The sequence below is a fragment of the Lathamus discolor genome, chromosome 10 (genome assembly GCF_037157495.1).
Source record: "Lathamus discolor isolate bLatDis1 chromosome 10, bLatDis1.hap1, whole genome shotgun sequence".
Lineage (NCBI taxonomy): Eukaryota > Metazoa > Chordata > Aves > Psittaciformes > Psittacidae > Lathamus > Lathamus discolor.
In genome coordinates, this window is record NC_088893.1 from 14,986,136 (window position 1) to 15,007,838 (window position 21,703).

General features: G+C 42.6%; 1 protein-coding gene and 1 long non-coding RNA gene across 2 annotated transcripts in view; one reads left to right on the forward strand and one right to left on the reverse strand.

Moving 5' to 3' along the window:
• The window catches only part of LOC136019813 (uncharacterized), a 161,306-nt gene that overhangs the window by 127,797 nt on the left and 11,806 nt on the right, over positions 1 to 21,703 (reverse strand). The window lies entirely within an intron of this gene.
• Positions 10,063 to 21,703, forward strand: part of GLRA1 (glycine receptor alpha 1) — a 36,203-nt gene continuing 24,562 nt past the window's right edge. Inside the window, exon 1 of the mRNA XM_065690372.1 lies at positions 10,063 to 10,118. Coding sequence (XP_065546444.1) covers positions 10,063 to 10,118 — 56 coding nt within the window. The remainder of the gene's footprint in view (positions 10,119 to 21,703) is intronic.

Genomic DNA, 21,703 nt, shown 5'->3' on the forward strand with positions numbered 1-21,703 from the left:
TGTCATGCGAAGGCTTGAGTGGCTGATGGTCCTTAAATCCACCTTGACAACTGGGCCTAAGCACAGTTAGGCTTTTTAGAAGCCTTCAAACAGACAGAGCACTAGAAGTACTTGGACAAAGAATAAACAAGACCACAAAGAGAAGAGAGCTGCAAATTGATGCATCCCGATGCAAAGTGCCCTGATGCAAATGAAAAGCAGCAGAAAGCAAAGGGAAACAGTACAACAAAAGGGGCCAAGGGACAACAGTTGGTATCCTTTTGATCACTGGAATCATTGGGATTTTTGCCTTACACCCTTTAGCTTGTCACACATGTTTCTCCAGAAATCCTGCAGGAGATTTCAGGCAGTACCTTGAAGTGATTGCCCACTTTATACTCCTCTGCCTTGGCACCCTCTATTGGCACCTAATTGAGACAGAAGTCTAGGCTAAAGTTGGACTTACTACAGTGCTTCCAACGTGATCGGTTGAATATGTTGAGATACACCAGAACCCAACTAAACAGGGGCTTTCCATGCCCCTGTTTTCCAATCAACACGGTTTTCCTCATCTTTTAGACACCCTATTATTTGCTAACTGGACTCAGCAATCTCCAACAACCCCCTCGGGAATACACAGAGAAACGGTTACTGTCTGCAGCACATGAAGGTTTTCAGCTATCAGAGCAGCTGGTATGTGATCCAGATAAACTCCTATCACTGATCGAAGAGACGGGGCTCATCTGGCTGCTCTATTTCCTACTGCAGCAAGAGACTGTTGCCATTCAATTGCTCCTTCCCTTCAGTCTATTCTGCCTCTATCCTTTCCATGCTCCTCCCCAAATTCCTATAATTAATATTAAATGTTACAGTTTTGTCCTATTAACACAAATTGCCCTTTCCAGAGGCAGATTAAAGAGGTTCCACTAGGGATTTCTTCTCTCCTTTACAGTTTTGCTGCTGTGATCTGTGCTGTCTGTGTCTCTCACTAGCTCCAGGGAGAAAGGAGTGGGAGGGAAAGAGAAGACAAACACTTATTAGCAACTCCTTTGATGAGATGGAGATTGTGAATTAAACTGATTATTAACTCTCATCTTTACCAGTGAGGCAAGATTTCCCTTTTCCCCCCTCCTTCTGCTTCTCCTGTGGGAATAGTAACTGGGAATTGCACAGATCTCATGCATGAACTTTCACCTAAGTCATTTACTGGGCAGCATGGCATACAGACATGCAAGTGCAGGGGTGCACACGCATTCTCATTTGCGCAACCCTCACAATTTAATTCTTGGAACAGGAAAGAAACACGTACGTTGGCCCTGAGGCAGCCCTAGTTCCCTTCCCAGCTAGAGATATTTTATCCCTGAATTTTTAGAAGGCATTTAGGGACAGACCTGACTCACACATATCACCTGCATCCAGCATCACAAGGGCTGGCAGAAAACACCATACTACAATCATCAGCACACATACCACCACACTGAGCCCTGTGCAACACCACAGCCAAACTGCTCCAAACCCTCACTCCAGCTCCTTATTAACAGTAGTGTCCAGATGTACCACAAATCCAAAAGAGCAAGAAGTGCTGGTCCCTGTCAAAAAATCCCATTTACCACCAAATTCTTTGGCCACCTACAAATTCGGTAACCTGTCAAACTACCCACCCACATCACTTGTGCTTTTCCAGAGACAGCTGGAAGACAGCAGAGATTCTCCTTCCTAAAAGCATGAGCCCCAGGGGAGAGTCTGACCAGTTGAAGTCATTGAGGGCTTGAACAGAAAGTAAAACAATTTTGTACCTGTAAAGCCAAGTGAAAAGAAGCATGCACATTATCCGGTTTATTAAAACACTCCTTAAATAAATGGCTATTGATGGGGCTGTGACAGTAAATGGATAACTGAATGTAGACACACCACTATGAAGAAAATCTGGACAATGAAAATTCACCATGAGAGCTCAAACTAAAAACCAGTATTATTATGAGATTTAAAATTTATGAGATAAGATGCATGCTTACAGTGAATAACCTATTGATAACCAAGATGAGTTTATTTAATGTGCAGCAACCCTCTTATAAAATCCGAATTAAATGCAGAACTACCTGTAGACACATAGCATATGCTTAAAATAGAATATTTCAAAGAAGCTTTTTCAGCAAAGAGATCTTAATCAGTCCTTTGAGCTTTCCCTTCTCCTGCTAGGACAAGGAAAGCGCAGCTGTATTGATTTCTAACACTCAGCATTGCCACGTGAGCTGTTTTATTGGGCCAACAAAATGCTTAACCGACAAGGTCTCAGAAGTCTCAGGTTTTATAGAGGAGCATAGACACACCCTCTATAGAGAGCTGATGTAATGTTAACTTGAATTTACCAGGCAATACATCATATACCCAGTGCCAGGAACAGACCCTATACTTCAGACTGCCTGAAGTCTATTGGTAACACCCTTTTTCGTTGTTTATTACTTTGTCCAATTTCTTCTGCTACAGAAATTTCCATACTGGATTTCTCTTTGGATTTACACCAAAATAGTGCAGATTTTTTGAGGAAAATATGTTGGTTTACCAAGCCAAAAAAACCCCCCACCAAAACACTAATCTGTTCCCAAGAATTCTGAGTGAAGATTTACATTCAGTAGGGCTAGGAGATGTGCCTCTTGCACTTCCCAATGAGATCTGCCCAACTTATGGCCAAGTTATGAGTTCTTGGGAAGTCTCAGTTCCTATAAGCTCAAAGTAGTTTGCACAAATTTTTACTCAGCTGGAATTAGGCAGCTGCTAGGGCACATTCTTAGGACAGTGAAGTCACACTCACATGCAGACATTCCTGCAATTTTTAAGTTCTTATATCCAAGACATTTGAGGCTTTCTGGAATGCCGAGACTTGAGAGATTTTTCTAGGATTCCCTGAGTTTGCCAGTAACGTCAGTAAATAAGCTCTGGCACTTTGACAGAATTCTCCCACTTCAAATAACATAAGTTGCACAAAGAGTGCAATATGAGAAATATTTCCAATGCTTTGCTCATACAGAAGTCTGGTGAGTGTACCTCAGTTCCATTTCTCCCTAATGTTTACACTTCCACGTGCAAGCAGAAATGTGTATGGTCAGGTTTTCGCATCTGCCACATTCAGACAATGAGCCAAAGGAGAATACAACATCACCAGCTTCTTTGGTTCCCAATGAAAGATGCTCATTGATTTGATTTACTGCCTTTTGTTTCCAGACGACAGCTTCATAGATTTGGTAATCAAGCAGCAAATGCAAAGTGAGGCCACGTCTGGTCATAGGCATGGAGATTTAATGAGAGGACTGCGATTCCCCATGTCTCAGCCAAGCTGTTTCTCACTCTCAGTATTCCATGTCCTCCCTGAAACCTAACAAAGCCTTTTCTCTCTGCACAGCCAACATAAATCACTTTTGTCCAATTCAATTGCCTTGGTAGAGAACTATTTTCATGGGGAGGGAAAGCTATATAAAAGAAAAATGCTGGCATGGTGCAACATCATGAATGAGCTGCAATTTATTTTCTGACTTGTCCAGAGGAAATGCATGATAATACTTCATTTTTTCCCATAAAGATCTGTATTGATGCTTGGGGGGAGTGATATCAGAACTAACATTTTTACCCAAAAAATCCATGTTGTATACACCCTGGGTTTTACACTTCCATTCCTTTTAATAAATACAGGTCACTGATGCTTACAGGAACTTGCAAAGGCTTTGCAACTTTCATCTTTTGCAGGCATGTGGCAGGCAAAAGCGGCAACAGAACAAGACTTCAAAACTTGTAAGCACTGATACTTTAGTGCCTTTCCATTAGCTGAACTATAGAGAGACCCTTCAGATGTCTGATGTACAAATATTTCCATTGCCAAAGCTTAAAAAAAAAATACAAATAAAAAGTTACACCTTGCTTCTTTGACTCCAGAAGATAAATCGCTACTTGGTCTTATGAATTAACTGGGGCATGTAAAAGGATGTTTCAGTATCTAAACACAGACACTGAGAAGCCACTTCAGCACCACTGGCTGTTATCTCCTGACTTGCTTTCTGAGCCTGCTGTTTGCAATCAAAGTTTTCCTCTAAAGGGTTCCACTTCATGGTGTCTCTCACATACAACCCTATTGAATTCACAAGGCAAATGAAGCAATGAAAGTATGCAATATATTTTTTTCCCCTCTTCTTCTTATGGTTTTTGGTTTGGTTTTTTTCTGGGTTTTTTTTTTTTTTAGTCCATGACAACAGGAATGAAGAGGGTGACGTGAATAGCTCTAGGTCTGCCCTGCATGCTTCTGCCTCTCTATAAGCATGTCACAAAACCTGGGGCTCGCTCACCTCAAAACAAATAGATGGTTTCTTTCATTTACAAGCAAGGTAGAGTAGAAAAGTTCCATTTCCCACAGCACTTGAGGGCTGCTAAGCCAGGAGCAATGGGCTTTGCAAAAAAAAAAAAAAAAAAAAAAAAAAAGCTGAAATAGTATCTCAAACAACTGCACAATGTTCAGCACCTGACAAGTTCTGCCAAAGCTGGCTGTAAAAGCAACTTTATCCTATTTTATGTTCACACAATAATGCAACAAAGAAAGTTTCATTGGCCAGGATCTTGGAAAGAAACAGTACTTCTGGGTTCTCTGGGATTGCCTCATAATTACTCTGTACAGGTCAGAAAATAATTAACTTATGATCTGCAAATCAAGCTTTTAATGAAAGTAGCAATGGGATTTCTCAGGGCTATGAGGTCCATGCAGCTTACTTTCTTTTATACATAAATTATAATGATGACAAGCTTAGGATATGCAGCAAGGCCATTCACAGCTCAAGTCAGGTGTCATTATGTGACATATGTAACATGGAAATTAGTTAATGCCATGGGGGAAATGACCATTTGTTCTTCTTTGTTTCCTCTTCATCAAGGATTACTGCCTTAGCCTGATTAATGCACCTGACATGAGAGGCAAACAAACATTCAGGGGTCAGGAAGACCCTAATGCTGCACTCAGCAAGTACTTCACTTGGTCTTCTGCAAACATATAGTCACAATCTGTCATGAAGTCATCCTAGTACAGGGCTTCACACCACTTCCGAAGAGTCTACGATCATAGGTTGGGTACCACTAGACTCATGGGTACTGTATTTCCATCAACAAGAAATCAATGCATCCCTAGTGTACTTGTCAAGAAATACATTGTCAGGAGCATGAAGGCCAATGACAATCTAAGTAACTGTTCTTTTTGCAGAAAAAGATGTACGGCATGAATCTTCATGTTTAACACACTCAGATTACAGCATATACATGCCCTTACATGAAGGAAAAGCTTATGTGCACTATTAGAAACAGGGCAGCAAATTTCTCTGCACCATGTAGGCACTTCAAATGAGTACCTGTACAGAAAGAGTAGGATGTGGAAGCCTCAGCAGTTCTGTATAGGACACTTCCACTTGACTATTACACACATTTCTGAGAACGCAAATATTGGATATAGCAACAACACACCTTGTGTGGACAGATGTGGGTGTGCATGGCTGTAGAAACCTTCCCTGGCTCAAAGTATACCTCAGAGTTTTGTACCACTCAGCATTTCTCATCCTGGGTGCAGCTCTTTAGAAAGGGTCCTTATGAAACCAGGAGATAATCTTATAAGGATATACCATGCATGATGGAGCACTTCATAACCAAGAAGTTCCAGCATATTGGCCAAATTTAGCTTTGTTCCTTTTTCTAAGAAAAGCTCTATTTCTATGGTTAGACCTATCATTATTTAAACAAATGGGGCTAAGGACTGTCAACAGTGATATTTGGTCTGAATTTCAGCCAAAAATATCAATCACCTACACCACAAATCCCTCAGCTCCTTTCCTAGTGGGCTTCTAACCTTAGTCTCCAAGTTCTGTTGCATTTCCTATGCAAAAAGCTCGGGCACTTATTTTCCATAGATCCACTGCATATCAAAACATAATTTAAAACATTCAGAGTTTAATTTTAAACATATTTATGGCAATACGGATAAAATGAACCTTCCCATTAGTTCCAGTGATTTCTCTTTCATCTGTATATATTTCCAGTAAAAGAAAAAAAAAGTCTTCACTAAACACTTTACAAAATATTGCAGGAATATTTTATGGTGTTATTTTACCAACAGTTATTAAATAAGAGTGTCCCAGGTTCTCAAGTCTCTAAGAAAATTGTGTTTAGTTGAACGATCTTGTGCAAAAATTGCTTGCTACATATGGAAATTGTCTAAATAGAAATTTACTTCATAGAATCTTTCGTAAAAATTCCCTGAACTTAACTTTAAATTAAAATATGGTTTTCATTTGTCCAGTGTCAAAAAGCAAGAAGTGCTACTGGAGCAGTTTGAATCTCTGTCTTGGGAAGCCCAATCCACATTCTTGGGGCACTGCTTCCTCATTAGCCATTCTCCAAAAACCAGGCTGACAATAATGGATTTAGTATTCCCAAAATAAGCTGAGTGCACTTTACTGCTATGCTAGCCCCTTCTTCACTGAAAATCCTGTAAGTTTATCTGGGGAAGGACAGCAGTGTGTGCGCATGGCCAGCTTGAAGAAGCCTACCCCCACGTATGAATTTATTATCAGAATTTTAATTTTAAAGAGGCAACAAACGAAACCAAAAATCACTTTACTTGCTATAAAACATGGAGATAAAAAACAGATCAAGAATGAAATCAACTGCAGCTGTGAATGAGGCTTTAGGTTAATTCTCAGCAATGAGGTGCATGTTCAAAGATGACACAGAAGCTTCCCAGACCACTTCACCTACAGTGAGTTTTACAAGACTCATCCAGTTTGAAGCAAACTAATGAAAACAACAAGGTTTATACACAGCAGGTAATTCTAATTTTAAGAGCCTCATTTGACATAATAAGTTATCTTCAACACTGTCATTTGTGCAAGTGCACCAGAGAAAGATAAATCACCTTTCAAAACAATTTGTACTCAGCTTGAAAAATAAGAGACCTGCAATTGAACGCTCCCCACCTCTCCCCAGTAAATAAATAAATAAACAAACACTGCTTAAAAAACAAGCAGAGAGTAAAACCCAATATATGAACAAGCCGCGACAGAACCAGACAGAGGAGACCTGCCAACCAATACCTGGTGTCAAGAGTTACATTGTAATAACAGCAATAAAACTGACTTCCAGACATCATCAGATCTCCAGACCTGATTTCTGGGTTATTTGCCTTTAGCTTCATAGACAGGAAAATAAAGCTAAAAAATCAGGTAATGTACAGAACCAACACTGGTAACTTCACCACAAATATACCTATAGATGGGTTTCAGTGGAACTGATTGGATGTTTCTTGAGTCACCTAGGTTAAATCAGAGGATAGGAACTCGAAGAATCTGGATCCACCCCAACCAAGGTCTGACACATGCAAGTAATACATACAGGGCACAGTACCAAGGCAAGCAAGTAACAACTTCCGCATCTCCAGGAAGAGATATAAGTGATATTTTCTAGGGGCAAATATCTGCTTTCTTGATCTAATGGGCAGGCACCCTCCTCTTCTAACCCAAGGAAGTTATGAGAACATAAGCTGGGACAAAATGAAACAAGTCCAGATTCCTTTGTTATAAAGCAGATTAAGCTTATAGCCCGTGGAGAAATCACACAAGACAGTCATTATCTTACACAGCCCATTTCTAAAGAAACCAGAAGGCTGACTAGCCTCCAGCTTTCACCTACAGATGCCAAGAGATGATTTTGCCTCCTGCTCCACAGTAAAAATACAGGGAAACACAATTTCTCTCCTGCTGTGCCCGTCCTGTTAACACTCCCAGTGTGGAGCTCCTTCTCTGCTCTGTCAGCACACTGGGGGCTGGAGAAGTACAGTGACAGAGGCTCATCATCCATGTGGGGATAACTATCAGGAGAGAAAGTACAGCGAGGAGCCAGCAAGCAGCAGGTAGGAAACACTGTGAAATCACATCTCCAGGAATCTCCATGAATTGAAATCAGAGCCTGTTATTAATCTGGCTAGACACTGAGACCCAGTAGCTGGAGTAAATCAGATTAAACTCCTTCGGTATCAATGGCTAGAAGCCAAGCAGGTCTTTCTTCCTTTTTTTTTTATTGAATGATAACCCAAATGATATTTCTGTCATCTCAGCTAAGTACATGTCCTGCTTTGAAACAAATAAAAACAGGCAATGAAAAACATGAGGTGAATTTCAGTATGGCAGGAAGGTCCTCCAAGATGCAACCCAAAGTGAGAAGAAAAACTTAGTCACTTCCCAGTGTGGGGGACTATGGTATTAGTGGAGCAAGCAGTCCATTTCACCTCCATCCACCCAACAATGTGGGATGGGACAAGTCTTTGAACAGATAAAAAACAGCTAAAAAGGGGTTAAAAGCAGATCTTTCTTTGCCATAGGGAGTTTTGCAAAGCACAGGACAAGTAAACAGAACGGAACTTAAAAGCAAAAACCCCATTACACCAGAACAAGAAGAAAGGAATCCTAGATTGTTTAGGAGTTTTAATTTCAGATCTCAGGAGTTGAGCAGAAACCGAGCAGAGTAACACGCTGACGAAGTGACTAAAGTGCCCATTCCTCCCCTCCTTCCCCCGGACCACCACACTCGGCACCCTGCGAGCACAGCGGGAGCCGAGAAACTGCTAAATGTTCCTTACCTTCCCTGACCTTGATGGCTCTGGTATTTGCCAAACTTCTCTGCAAAACCAAATGCAAAAGGGAACAAAAATAAACAAATAAAACAAGGAAAAAAAACAAAACAAAAAAAAAAAAAACACCACCACACACACAGAGAACAAAAAAAAGAAAGTCAGCAACCCAGAGATGTTCCTTAAAAACCAACAGCAACAAATAGCAACTGCCAACCAAGCAGATCTTCCACGAGATGGAGACTTAAGGCAGGCTACGCTTGCCCTGTCAAGGGAGACGATTTCAAAGACTTCTTAAAAAGACAGCAATTCGTGTAGAAAAAAAAATTGAAATAAACCAAAACGTGTCAGCGCTTTAGAGGTTAACAGCTGCTGCCGAACAACATGCGTTTATCCAACCGCGTCCTAGAGTAGATTTTTCAGCCACGAGACCAATGAGCACAGCTAAGAGGAGGGCCTCGGGATGGTGGAGAGACCGAGCTCCCCCCTCCCCTCTGCCTTCCCTCTTCTCCACCTCCTCCTCCTTCCCCCCCAATTATTATTTTTTTTTTTTTTTTTAGTTTAGTAAATTAATGCAGCAAGAAACTCCCAAGATCTGGCGAGTCCTGGCAAAGGAGAGAGGGCAGAGGGGAAATGAGATGCATTAGGAGGACACTGAGCCACTTTCTTTCTGAGCACAATGGGAGTGCTTCCCGAGAAACTTCCCCTCCGCTCCCCTCCGCTCTAGCCCTGAGCAATGGGACACCTACCCTACAGCAGCAATAACTTATCCGGGAGGAAAATAGCCCAGGAAGCAGGAATCAACAGCAGCCAAACGGCGGGCAGGAAAGCGCCACAACCGGGACTGCAGCACGGCTCCACACTGACAAATTCCTGTGGATGTAATTAGGAAGACACCCCGGCTAGCAGCGGAGATTAAAGCCCTGGGTTGTTAAGGGTTGTCGTCCAACCACCCCCTCCCATCTTACTCCCCGCCACCCTGATGGCAAACCTACACCCCCTGCATCACTCCCTCTCGCCAGCCTGATGTCCGGAGCGAGATCCCGCTGAAGGGAGAATTCAGTGCGGGAAGCTTGGTCCTCCGGCCCCGAGCACCACTGCAGTGGCGGTGGCGGGGGCACCGCCGGAGCGGAGGGACGAGCCGAGGCAGCGCCGGAGCGGAGCCGCCGGCCGCGGAGCGCGGCTCACCGCCGCTGTCCAGGGTGCTGACCGGAGCCGCCCGCCAGACGCTGTCCAGGGTTCTGATCTCAGCTGCCCTACCCTGATACCGCCCAAGGTGCTGAGCGGAGCCCTTGGCCTTCCCCTGCCCAGCCTGCCTCGGGAGGGGTGGCTCGTTTCCCCTACCAATTCTCCCAAGTGCCGGGTTACTTTATTGGCCATCCCCACCGGCCCACCCCTCACGGAGTACAAAACAAACCACAGCGAGAGCTGGAAAAATGTGCAACGTCAACGCGCTCGGAGTCTACGTGTGGGAGACTATCGTTTTCTTCAGGTAAGGCTCGGCGTTACGGGAGAAGCGTGCGCGCACCGGGCGCTGCCGGGCTGGACTGCCGTGTCCACCCCGAGCTCGGGGCACAGCTCCTAGGTAGAGCCTCAGGCTTAGGACAGTGGCTTTCTGCCTATCTCGAGGGGCCTTTTCGCCTCCCCTCGGTTACTCGAGGCTGTCTATCGCACAGCCCCGGGCTCGGGACTTTCCGCGGCTTTGGGAGTTACTCTGTTTAATTAGCACCGCAATCTCTCTAACCGCAGTGCTGAAAACACCGACCCCGGCTGGTTGCAAAGTGACAGCTAGTGGTGGCTGGGAATGCTGCACTTGAATTTGCCCGGGTAAATATTCCCACCTCGCCCCCTGCCCCATCCTCAGGTTGCAGGTTAAGGTGAGTTCTGTGGGATTCTTTCACTGCTTAGGTATGGTTCACCTGAGAAATCGTGGGACTCCTTTTCAAAGAGGGCTCACCCTATCTCCTCAACTTGCTATGCTGAAAGTCACATGAAGCAAAGAAATTCTTTCTTCCCAACTTTTTTCTTTCATTCTGTTTTTAACATCTTTTCCTTACAGAATCTAAATGAAAGCCAAAGAGGATGTGGGGAGCTTTTTGCAATTATCAGTCACCTAGCTGTACACTGTTTCTGCTTTATGTATGTTCAGTTTCCCATTAAGTCTAAGGTAGAAGAGGAACAGGTTTATCCTTAAAGAATGTGTCTGGTCCATTTTTCCCTGCACTGCTTTTATTAAATGGACAAAAAAAAAAATACCAAAACAAAACCAACAACACCCACTATTGGAAGTTAAAAGCTGTTCTGTCCTTGCATGAATAATGGAGCCTGCTGAAGCAAGTGTTAGATGCCAGATAGATGTAACTGCAAAAACCTCCTTTCATGACCTGAACTTGCTCAGTCTTTGACTTATTTCAGTGGCATGGCTCTTATTTCTGCATTTCTGTATTTTATCAAAGTCTCATATTTAAATGTGAAAGAACAAACATTATTTACACCAGCATCACTGCTACAATGCTTATTATTTTATGAAACATAGCAGCATACCTGCTGATACTGGTCAGACTTTTCTAGCCAGCAGTCTCTTTCTTTTTGAACACCAAAGTCTTTTCAGGCATAAAAATTAGAGATACCCCTACTTTTTGCATAATTCCACAAAAAAATCAAAGATAGCAAGATTGTGACATGAATCCAAAGCGCTTAGATGTTTATCCGTTAGGTAAACCAAGAAAAAAGTTCTAGAAATTGCTAAAGTCACCAATATCTGAAAAACAACACACAACACCCAACAGTTTAGAGCCATCCTTTCCCATTTTAGCCAGCCACAACTGTATAGCAGCACTGCACAGTACAGTGGGGTGGACTATTAGGAAGCATACGTATACGCATTAAACTCTTTAGTTAAAGAACGTTGAAGAAGAGAGATTAAGAAACAAGATTAAACAAATAAATGCTCTGGAATTGTCCATAAATAAGCTAAAAGGCAAAAGAAAAATAATGAAAAGAAAGGGCATTTCCAGGCTTGAGTTTCTTATGGCCCTGGTACTAAAGCATCTGTCTGACTTTCCTCTGAACTGCCTTAACAAGGGAAATTGATTGACACTTATCTTACTGATCCTGTTCTATGATGCACGCTTATGCGCCACAACACACGTGAGCACTTACAGATTCTCAGCACATCAATTAAAATCTTGGACATTCAAAATCTTGGTAAACCAGCCACTTCAGGTTCTAATCTTTATATTTATACTGTTACAAATTGTATACTTATACATACATGTGGTATATACAATTATGTTATATTGAATATAAAAGCTACTTCTGGAAGGATGATTTTCCTCAAATTAAGAAAATTTGAAAATGCTTTAATTCAATTGTAGGGAGAAAAAAAAATAAATAAAAAAAAACCCAAAAAATGCAAAGCAATAATTCGTGTTCAGAACTGACTAAGCAATGTTTTCCTTTTTACTCCCACTTTGTGTTATGTGTTCAGTTTATAATAGGCCAAAAAAACCTATCAGCCTTTCTGGTCCAGGAATAGCTTTGCTATTTCAGTTTCAGTAAGAGAAGTTTATTCATTAACAGCCATTCATAAATTTAGTGTGCCAGTTCCTCCTGCACTCAATCATATAACACTTAAAAAAATTGTATCATACAAGCTGATAATCCAATAATCCACAATAAAAGCCTGCATTGCTTTAAATTGTGGTGTGTATCACACTATTGTCAGCCTGTCAAACATAGTATGGAAAGAGAATCCATTATATTTTAGCACATATATCACAAAAATAAAGGGAAACCCAAAGTGCCAACAGAAAATTAGATACAGCTAATACAGGAAATGGATAGATCTGTTGCTTTAAAAATAAAAAAATAAAAATAAAAAAAAATGTCCTTCACCAGGCTTTTATAAAACAAGACCCTATGGGAAAGAGTAACGGTTGGTCTGCGAATGCAAATGTTACGGCATTATCAATATATTTGTTTGTTACAGTTGGTGTGTTTTAGAAGGCATTTGCACTGAGAGGCTCATTCTGACATTTATTTATGGAAGAGCATTTCCCATTTTGCTACCTGCTTTCTCAGACTGCAGTCACTTAGCTGTGACTAAGACATTTACCAAGACCCTGAACGGAGGCAGGATGCAACCTGGGTTTGGGTGGGAGATGAAGTGTCTTCTGACAGGCTGCTTGACCAGCCTTTGCTGACACATATCTATGTAAGGCAAAACGCTTTCTTGAGAATAAAAATAGCTTGCACATTATTTACACAGGGACTTCCAGATGTCCTGCTTCTATCTGTGGAGACACACAAACATTTTCCTAAAGTCTAACTACATACACTGCATGTTCATATCCTGTTTCAGTTGAGAATTCCTTCATGCAGAAACAAAAGCTATCCCTACCCTATGATGATCTTGCCTGGGTTTTCTGTTGTACCATCACATTTTAACAGCTGTAGTGGTCCAGATGCACCACTGCATAAGCCTGGAGGTAGGAATGCACTTTGTACAAGTTAGGAGACAAAAGATAGCCTAGAACTGGAATCTCACCCAAGTGAAGACTGTCTTGTGAGGCTTTGAATTTGTTTGGGTCTGATTCTTGTCCTGATTGCACTCCTGTATATCAGGAATCAGCAGCATGACCTTCACCAAATCAAGATCAGAGTTGGCCCCTCCTGAACAGCAATCTGTCAGCTAGGAGTAGTGATTCAAGGCTATTGCTCCAAGTGACTCAGAAGCTAGAAGCTGCTGCCAGCCTCAGACCTTATTGGAATGCTCTGACTGGCATTTTCATGTTCCCTCCTGTCAGTAACAGGGCTACTTGATTCCTGTTTTTAAAACAATAAGATGCCATTGTGAATATGCCACCTTAACTTTTAGGAAAAAGTGTCTGTCTTTCGTAAAGAGATTTGACAAGCAGGTGATTGGAAAGCTGCTGATTTCATCCCCTTGCAAATAAAAGGCAGAGGAAGAAAAACGAGTCAAGTGCATGTTATCTCTAAACTTTCTGCTATAGTCTGCACTTTTAGATAACATTAGAGGTACCTTACCTGTGAACAAAGCACTAATAAGAGACATTCAGAGCCAAAAGCTAAGCAAAGTAGCAGGTACTCTCCACAGTTAAAGAATATTTTCCTCACAGGAACTAAAAGCTACTGCAAGTTGTGCCTTTTGACCTGTTGTGCCTCTGCTGAGTCTGTCAGCTCCTCCACAAAATAACAAAGGCTTGGACAAGCTAGCTATAAGGACACTAACACAGTCTAATCTTAAGCCTCCTTTCTAAACCACTGCCTGCCTCCAGACCTAACTTGGGTAGGTCCGAACAAAAGAAAGGCTCCACAAATGTTTAGGCAAAAACATTTCTCCTCCTTACCCTGAGTCCAAAGAGCAGGAAACCCACAGATAATCACCTTGTTTAACAACATTACAAATAGCTATGCCGTTTCTCATATGCACTAACAAAATACCCTTTGTCTCCAAGGCAGTGATGCTGTGCAGATTTTAGGTAACACAGACTGTCTTTCCACCTTGATTCCCACTGAACATTAGCTTATACTGCAGCAAGTCCCACTGGCAGAACATGTATTTACTGTTCAATACCTGAAGGGAGCTGCTTCTGGAAATAGAACAACATGCAGAGGGCATAGTAGTAGGGTCCTACCCTTATCTGTAAGGGCATATGAATTATCATGTAATCATATGAATTGTCTGCAGAGGCTTCCTTCAAGAACAAAAACTTAAGCAGGAAAACTTTCCCCCCCCTCATTCCTCTTCTCCCATGAAAGAGGTGTTGGACACCCTGATGTACGAAGCAAGTCAGCAGCAAAGGGCCCACTGACTCTAAGTGCCTCAGATTTAATAGCACAATCTAAAGTCTAAGAAGTTCATTCTGCTACTGACTAAGAGACTGAAGTCAAAAAGGAAAACACTTGTAAGCAACAGCCCACTGCAGTTCCCCTGCTCTTGGGCAAACACTTTCCCTCAGTGGCTTATGAAATTCATCTTACCAAATCCTCGTGAGCTGACCTGGATAGAAAAGCATCCCAATACCTGAATTAGATGTTAATCAATGCCCAAAATTAAATTACTTTATTAGCTCGGCACCAACCAGTGATCATTCATCTGTGATAGAAAACCAGCAGAGAAGTCTGTTCTCATTTCATCCTAGCATGCAGGTTAAAAGGGCTCTCCAAATTTCAGTGCAGAGAACAAGATGTTAGATCACCTAATGATTATAATTGCTATTTAGGTACTGATGAAAGACAAGGGTTTAAAAAAAATAAATATAAAAATAAGCATACCTAAAAAAGACAACATCCAAATCAAACCCACAATATTTAAATACGTCAAATCATCTAAAATCTATTCACTGTGTTTCGCTTGCTCATTTTCTATAACCTGGAGCTTTTCCAGGAATCCTAAAGTGACTACAAGTATTAAGACAACAGACAGGCTGATAATGCATTTTGACTTCTGTTTTATTTGCCTGTATCAGCTCTCACTGTTGAGGCACATTAAATGAGGGTTTCACTATTTCCAGTAAATTACCCTTTCGCTATCGTTACCTTGCATACTTTCTATTGACCTTTATCTGTCAGCAAAAGCAGAATGATTTCTATCATTATGAAGGATGGTTACACCTGTGCACCTCATACCCTTCAGTAAAAATGGCTCATCATATTCTTTCACATGCTTCCAGTGTCATTCCAGCACACCCTCCCCACCATGACTGGATTCAATTTGTTGATTGAAAGTCATTCTGAGCACTTGTGATCATTTCAGTTTGGAGAAAAATAAGAATTGGGATAAATGAAGCAAAAAAGAAGAAGCAAGAGAAGCAGGAATTGCTGCCGCTGCTTCAGTGCAAGACACTGGAAGGATTGTTAGCAGCCATGACCAGACAACTCAACACCAGACTGTCTGGCTGCTGACTTGTAGACCTACTTGCACAGCCCAGAAAAGAGCAACTTTTACATTGCACTCAGCATCAAATATTGCTCTTTCAGCAGGTCAGTTCCCCTTATACAGGGAAGAAAAAAACCAAACCCAGCACCTCTTCTGTTTCTCACCCTTACCCCAAATTGTTCCAAAAATTGAAGTTTGTGTTCATAAAAAAATCAGACAACAGAAACCATTTCCCTCAAAGGGAGGTGGCTTGCATTGCTATTTCTTAGCTAAGATCAATGGTTTGTTCACAATTATGTTTTTCCCTTAATCTCTTGGGAAGCTGCTGATGCACTCTAGCTGATCTGGTCCTGATGGTCTGCATGCTTTGATCCCACTGGTGCTATAGGTCAGATACACACCTCCAAGCTACTCCTAAATCTGATACTTCAAGAGACTGATGCACAGAAACTCAAAAACCCAAAATACAGCTTTTGTTCCCTCAGTAAGGCCAAAGCCCAGAGAGGGCCTGCAGAGAGCAGAAATAGATGGAGACAGATGCACCCATCATTTACACGCCCTGAGCGGTCCCCATTATGAGGACAATTATTTAATCCATATAATGCACCACAGTAAGCTGCTGATTTGGGGACTGCACCACATCTGGCTGGTACATAGACACAGTTGGCTTCCTGTAAATACATCTCTGCTGGATCTAAGTGCCAGATGAGAAAAAGCAGGAGAAATCTTAATTTACTAAACCCCATGAAATTTGGATTTTGAGAGGGAGGAGGAAAGAACACACTATTGCACCCGCTTTCCTTTTGATTTCTCCTTCTTCATCTTTCCACTGCGGCTCACAGCCTGCTAAGTTAAAAAATAGAAGGCAAAAAAAAGACAGAACACCCAAATGCCTCAGCAGACAGCCAGGGAACTCTCTTGTTTTTATCAGTGCCTCATTACAGGGTGGGTGAGGAAGGAAAACACTACCAAAAGGTTGCCAAGACAAGGAATGTCGCATGCATGGAACGGCAGGGCTTGCAGTGCAATCAATCATCTCACACAGTGCCTTCAGCTGAAAGCTGCCGACAGCAGCTCCCCTCACAAGCCTGCCCTGCAAGTGATGCCTGTCCCTGCAGCCACCCACCCAGCATGCAGATCGTGCCCCCCAGCCCCAGCAGGGCTGGAGCAAACACACAAATCAATAACAAAATCAAAACCAACAGCAACAGAAGTGGGATCGACGGTGGGTAGGGCCATTATCGCATGCGCCTGGTTCAGCAGCAAGATGGAGCTGAGCCAGGAATCATGCAGAAAATACAACAGAATTTGTGACTTCTCGCTTTTACTCCATTTTCTTTGTATTTTTCCCATATTTTAGATGATTCAAGTAAAAAGATGCTTTGTACAAAGCTCCAAGCAAAAATCCCTCTTCCCCATTCTAATGGTATAGGTACAAAACCTGAAGAGAATGAGGGTCAGCTGTTACCAGCACCCTTTAAAAATATCCTTAGGTCCAAATGTTCCTGTTGATGCCAAAAAAACCCTATGCAAGATGTGCCAAGTCCCCCATTCCAGCAGGACCTGTGCACTGCATGTATTAGCACAGCTGGGATTAGGGATTCAATTCTCTGAATCCCCAGGTGAGGCAGCCTATTCTTGTCTTGTAAAATCCACAAGGGCTGTGGACAAAAAAGGTGACTTTCTCATGAGGTATCTTTATGTGTTATCCCTTTCTTCACTCTCAGTGTTTTCACCCTCAGGAAGCACTTCCTGAGCAGGGCAATAGTTCCTGGCATATCCACACACACAGAAGTTACCCCTCACCAGAGCTCCCAAGATCTGATTTAGAGACCAAAATGCATGCATCCCACCTCTAATGCCGCCCCACGTACCTGAGAATTGCAAGCATCCTCCAAGCTTCCAGCCCCATCCATCACACCCTGACATGGAGCTATGGGCTTAGAAATCATTTCCCAGAGGCATGGCTGACACAGAACAAGCCTCATCAAGCAACCTACTCTCCTGCACCAACATGGGCCCTGCAGCACCGACAGGGTTGAAGAAATAGGGGTTTTGTCAGGGAGCTGAAGAAATTAGTCAGAGGGCAGCTGGGGTGGGACAGAGAAAAGTCATCCCGGGCAAGGGAGCTAGAGTTGAGCCATTTCATTATAGTTCATGAACAAACTGATAAATTACACCTGGAATCAGACAGCACAGAGGAAACATTCATCTCCAGCAGGGTGTTTGTGTTGCAATGATAACTAATTCCATCAGAAAATACCATTTTACACAGCACAGAATACACCCGAGGAACCTCAGCTTTACTGTGGGACCCACAGTTTTGGAGGCAGATTGCGCACATTAACTCAGGATGGTTTTCAAAGGATCTGCAGCAAAAAGTTTCATAAAATAAACCCCACAACCACGCTGCACTGCATGTTCTAGCTCTAAGAATTCTATGCGTACGACCTCCAATTTATCAAGAAAGAAAGAAGCAGTTACAATATTCATAGCCAATCTTAACAAGCAACATAAATCCTTAAACTAAAAACTGGTTTTTAAAGAGCTGCTGCAGCAAGTTATTTAAGCTGATGAAAACACGACTGATAGTGCAACTGCAGAGCTATAGATAGAAGAGGATCCACGATCTCTCAGAGCTCTGACACTTGTCTGGTCTGTGATCTAAAAACCTCCTGACGTCAATTGAGGTTCCCATCGCAGCTCTCCGTCCAAACACTAAATCAAGAGCACGTCAGTGAAGAGAATATTACTCCCTTGAATAAGAAACCTCATCAACAAAGAGCTTTCCCCCTCCCTTTGTTTACTGCATTCAGTAAGGCTGTTTATGCACAACTTTAAATATCTGATTAGACCCCTTGACTTTAAAGGGAATATTCAGCATATGTGACAATAGACACACGCCTTTGTCTTTGTAGGGATTTTTCTCCTTTGTTTTTTCCAATGAAAAATGCATTTATAATTTTTCTTTTTAAACCCTTCAGTATATGCACATGTAAGAGTCAACACTGGTGTTTGCTGGATTTATTTCAAAGTGATTAAAACCTGAGCATTGACTTTTGCTTCTCTAATGTTTAAGTTGAGTTTTCAAACCTGTCTCAGTGGCAGAGGATCATACCTCTCCAGAAAGTCACAACTTGTGCTCCAAGAGCTGTAGATGCTTCTGGAAGAGGGATTAGTTGGGAATGCTGCTAGAGAATGCCTGCAGCTCAAAAAGGGGTTTAACACACACTTCTTTGTAAGTATGCAATAAGCAAGAGTGACCATACACCATAAGAGAGTTTTGAACAATAGTCCATGTAAAAGCAGAGATCTTGCAAGCAACTGAGCACTATTCCCATGGCATCTGTTGGTCACCCTGTGCTCTTCCCATCTCAGCTATCCAAAATGGGCAGCTTTCTCCCCCCCGTCCCCAGCTGTCTAGTCATTTATTATTTTCTTATTGCTCTGTTCAGGCAGCGTCAGCAATTGTTCCAAGCGCTGGTGTCTTTCCATAGAGTTAATCAGTGTAATTGGGATGTTTTATAGTTCTGGACAGGGTGTTTTGCCATATGGCATAGGATCCATGGGCTGCAGGAATGTGACAGTGGAACACAGACACCAGGATGCTGCAGTCTGAAGCAGAAGTCTTTTCCCCCCTCACTCCAGTGAAGCTGTTGAAGCTTTCTCTGGATGGGAGTAACCACAGAGGGTTAACTCCCCAAGGCTCATGGAAAAGCGCCTCCCAGCTCCTCTCCTCTTGTACAGCCACAGGGACAAGCAGTAACATGTTGTGCAGGACCTCAGAGTGTTTCAGGATCCTTTGGGTTAAAACTTTAACTGATTACATTCTGCCACTACTGCAATGCAGTTACTTCTGGTGCAAAAGCTAGAATTGGTTTAAGCAGCTCACAGCAACAGAGCACAACCAGCCAGGACAGAGACAGCAACATTAACAAGCCTACTTTTTCCTTCACGTCCCTCTGCTCCCGCCATGAGTAGAGATAAATCACAGCTTATTGCCCATTTCTTTCTCAGAGCAAGATAGCTTTCTCGCAGGTTCTCAGAGTCCATATTTCACCAGTTTCACTGTAAATGATTATTTTCCCATCCTATCCCAACACCCAGCCCTGCTCCATGCCTTGCTGCATAAGATCTCAGATGAATTAAAAAAACAACCAAATCCAAATTTCCTCCCTACCTTTGAGAATTAGTTCTGCAAATCCACCCTTGTAGCACCCCATAACCACACTGCAGGGATAGTAATTACCAGCAGTTGAGCATGACCACATGGATCGCAATCAGTACTGTGCAACCAGCACATCTTTAACATTCAGAGCTCCTACTCTGCACCATGACAGGCCAGAAATAAAGTATCAGGGCTCTCTTCTCCCCATATACTTCCACTCTTTATGCTGTCCACCTCTACCCCTATAGGACAGGAATTCAGATGTGACAGAAAAACACACAGACAATGACTTTCATCCTTTTTAATTGAATTGTATATCAATATTGATTGTGCTATTAATTTTGATAGTAAACCTAATCATTTAAAAAAGGCCGCATGCAGTCTGTGCCAAGCCTTCCCAGGCCAGAGTCTGACAGCATTTCCCTCCAGATAACACAATGTACAGTCAGAAATAACAGCCTGCACACAGAGTTTAGAGCTGCCCCTTTCCCTTAGAAAATCTCTCATCTGTCCCTTGTCCCTCTTTCTGCCTGCTGAGGACAAGATGGAGACAGGCAGCATCAGCATCAGCCGAATGCAGAGTGAGCTCTGCTGACCTCCAGTCCCTACTCAAGGGGTTCCATGGCCAAGAGGTACTGTCTCAGCAACCAGAGAGATAATCAGGAAGAGCAGAGAGTTATCATGGTTAACACTCACCAATCATGGACAACACAGTGCCTTTCTATACCCAACCATCTGATGTTCTCTTTGTGACTACACCAAAACCTCTCAGTTTTAGTGACTCCAGCAGGCTCCGAGCTGATTAATTCTCTTGTGTCCCCAAGATCTCACGCTGCTTTAGCGTGGTTTTGAGGGTAATGGGAGAAACAATTATGCCAGTTCCCTCAGCCTGCCTCAAAGGCCTGATGGCTAATCCTCTCCCCTGGGACACCTGCTTACAGAAAACATCACACTCGAAGAATGCTACTCTAGTACATTCCTGCAAAGCTTTTTGGCTTGAATTGTGTTTCAAAAATAAACAAACCACTCCAGAAACCTTTGCTGGGCAGCACTGAACCAGGGTAAAGCAATCGGGTATCTATTTCCCAACATACAAAGAACCTAAGCACAGGAATAACTCAGCGCTGCTCTCAAGGCACTGATGCTGCACCAGTTTACCTTCACAGGGACCTGAGCCTTCCACACTTTGCAGAGAGACATTTCCTCTGCAAACACTTGTTCTCCAACAGTTTGTGCTTCTGCTGCCAGACGTTATTTTTCACCCTCAGAATTAATGATTAACAATTTAAATTATTTGACAGGGGAATAGAGGCCCTGTGCTAATTAAATTCCTTCATCATTTCTCTTTGAAAAGAAAGAAAAATTAGTATGTCTCAGTATCAGCATTCCACCAGAACGGGGCAGTTTGTGATGTTTGACTTGGGCAACCATGGGCACAGCAAAAAACAGGCATGAAAATGTTGCACAGGAGCCATACAAATAGGGGAAGGAGGCAGAAACAGCCAACTGGGAGCCAAGCAAACCAACATGTCCATACTGCAGAAAAGCTGCTTTCTAAACCAAGTAACTTGTAATAAGAATAACATGTCTGGTTAGCTGAAGCAAAAATAAACAGTGCCTCTATAGGGCGGGAGAAACCAGTAATAAATGCCCTGCAAAGCTTGACTTCTCCACTTTAAGGAAAGCAGCTCTGAGTAGCTGGGGTGTTCATCTGTACTAGCTTTCACATTCACATGCCTGCTAGTGGGCTGGACCTCCTAGAGGCTCAGTGGCGCCTGCCTTCATGCCAGCATTAATACCACAGAAGATTATGATAGTTCATCGACCCTTTTAAGAGATCCTTCCCATTGTTGTTGCTGTGATGATTGCCTGATAGCACTTTCTCTGCCAGATCCACTAGGGATTACACCAGCATAAATAAGATAAGCCGCTGTGTGGCTGCTATAAAAATGCACCAAGAGGCTGTTGGCTCAGACAATGCTCTTGCACCAATGCAAACTACATC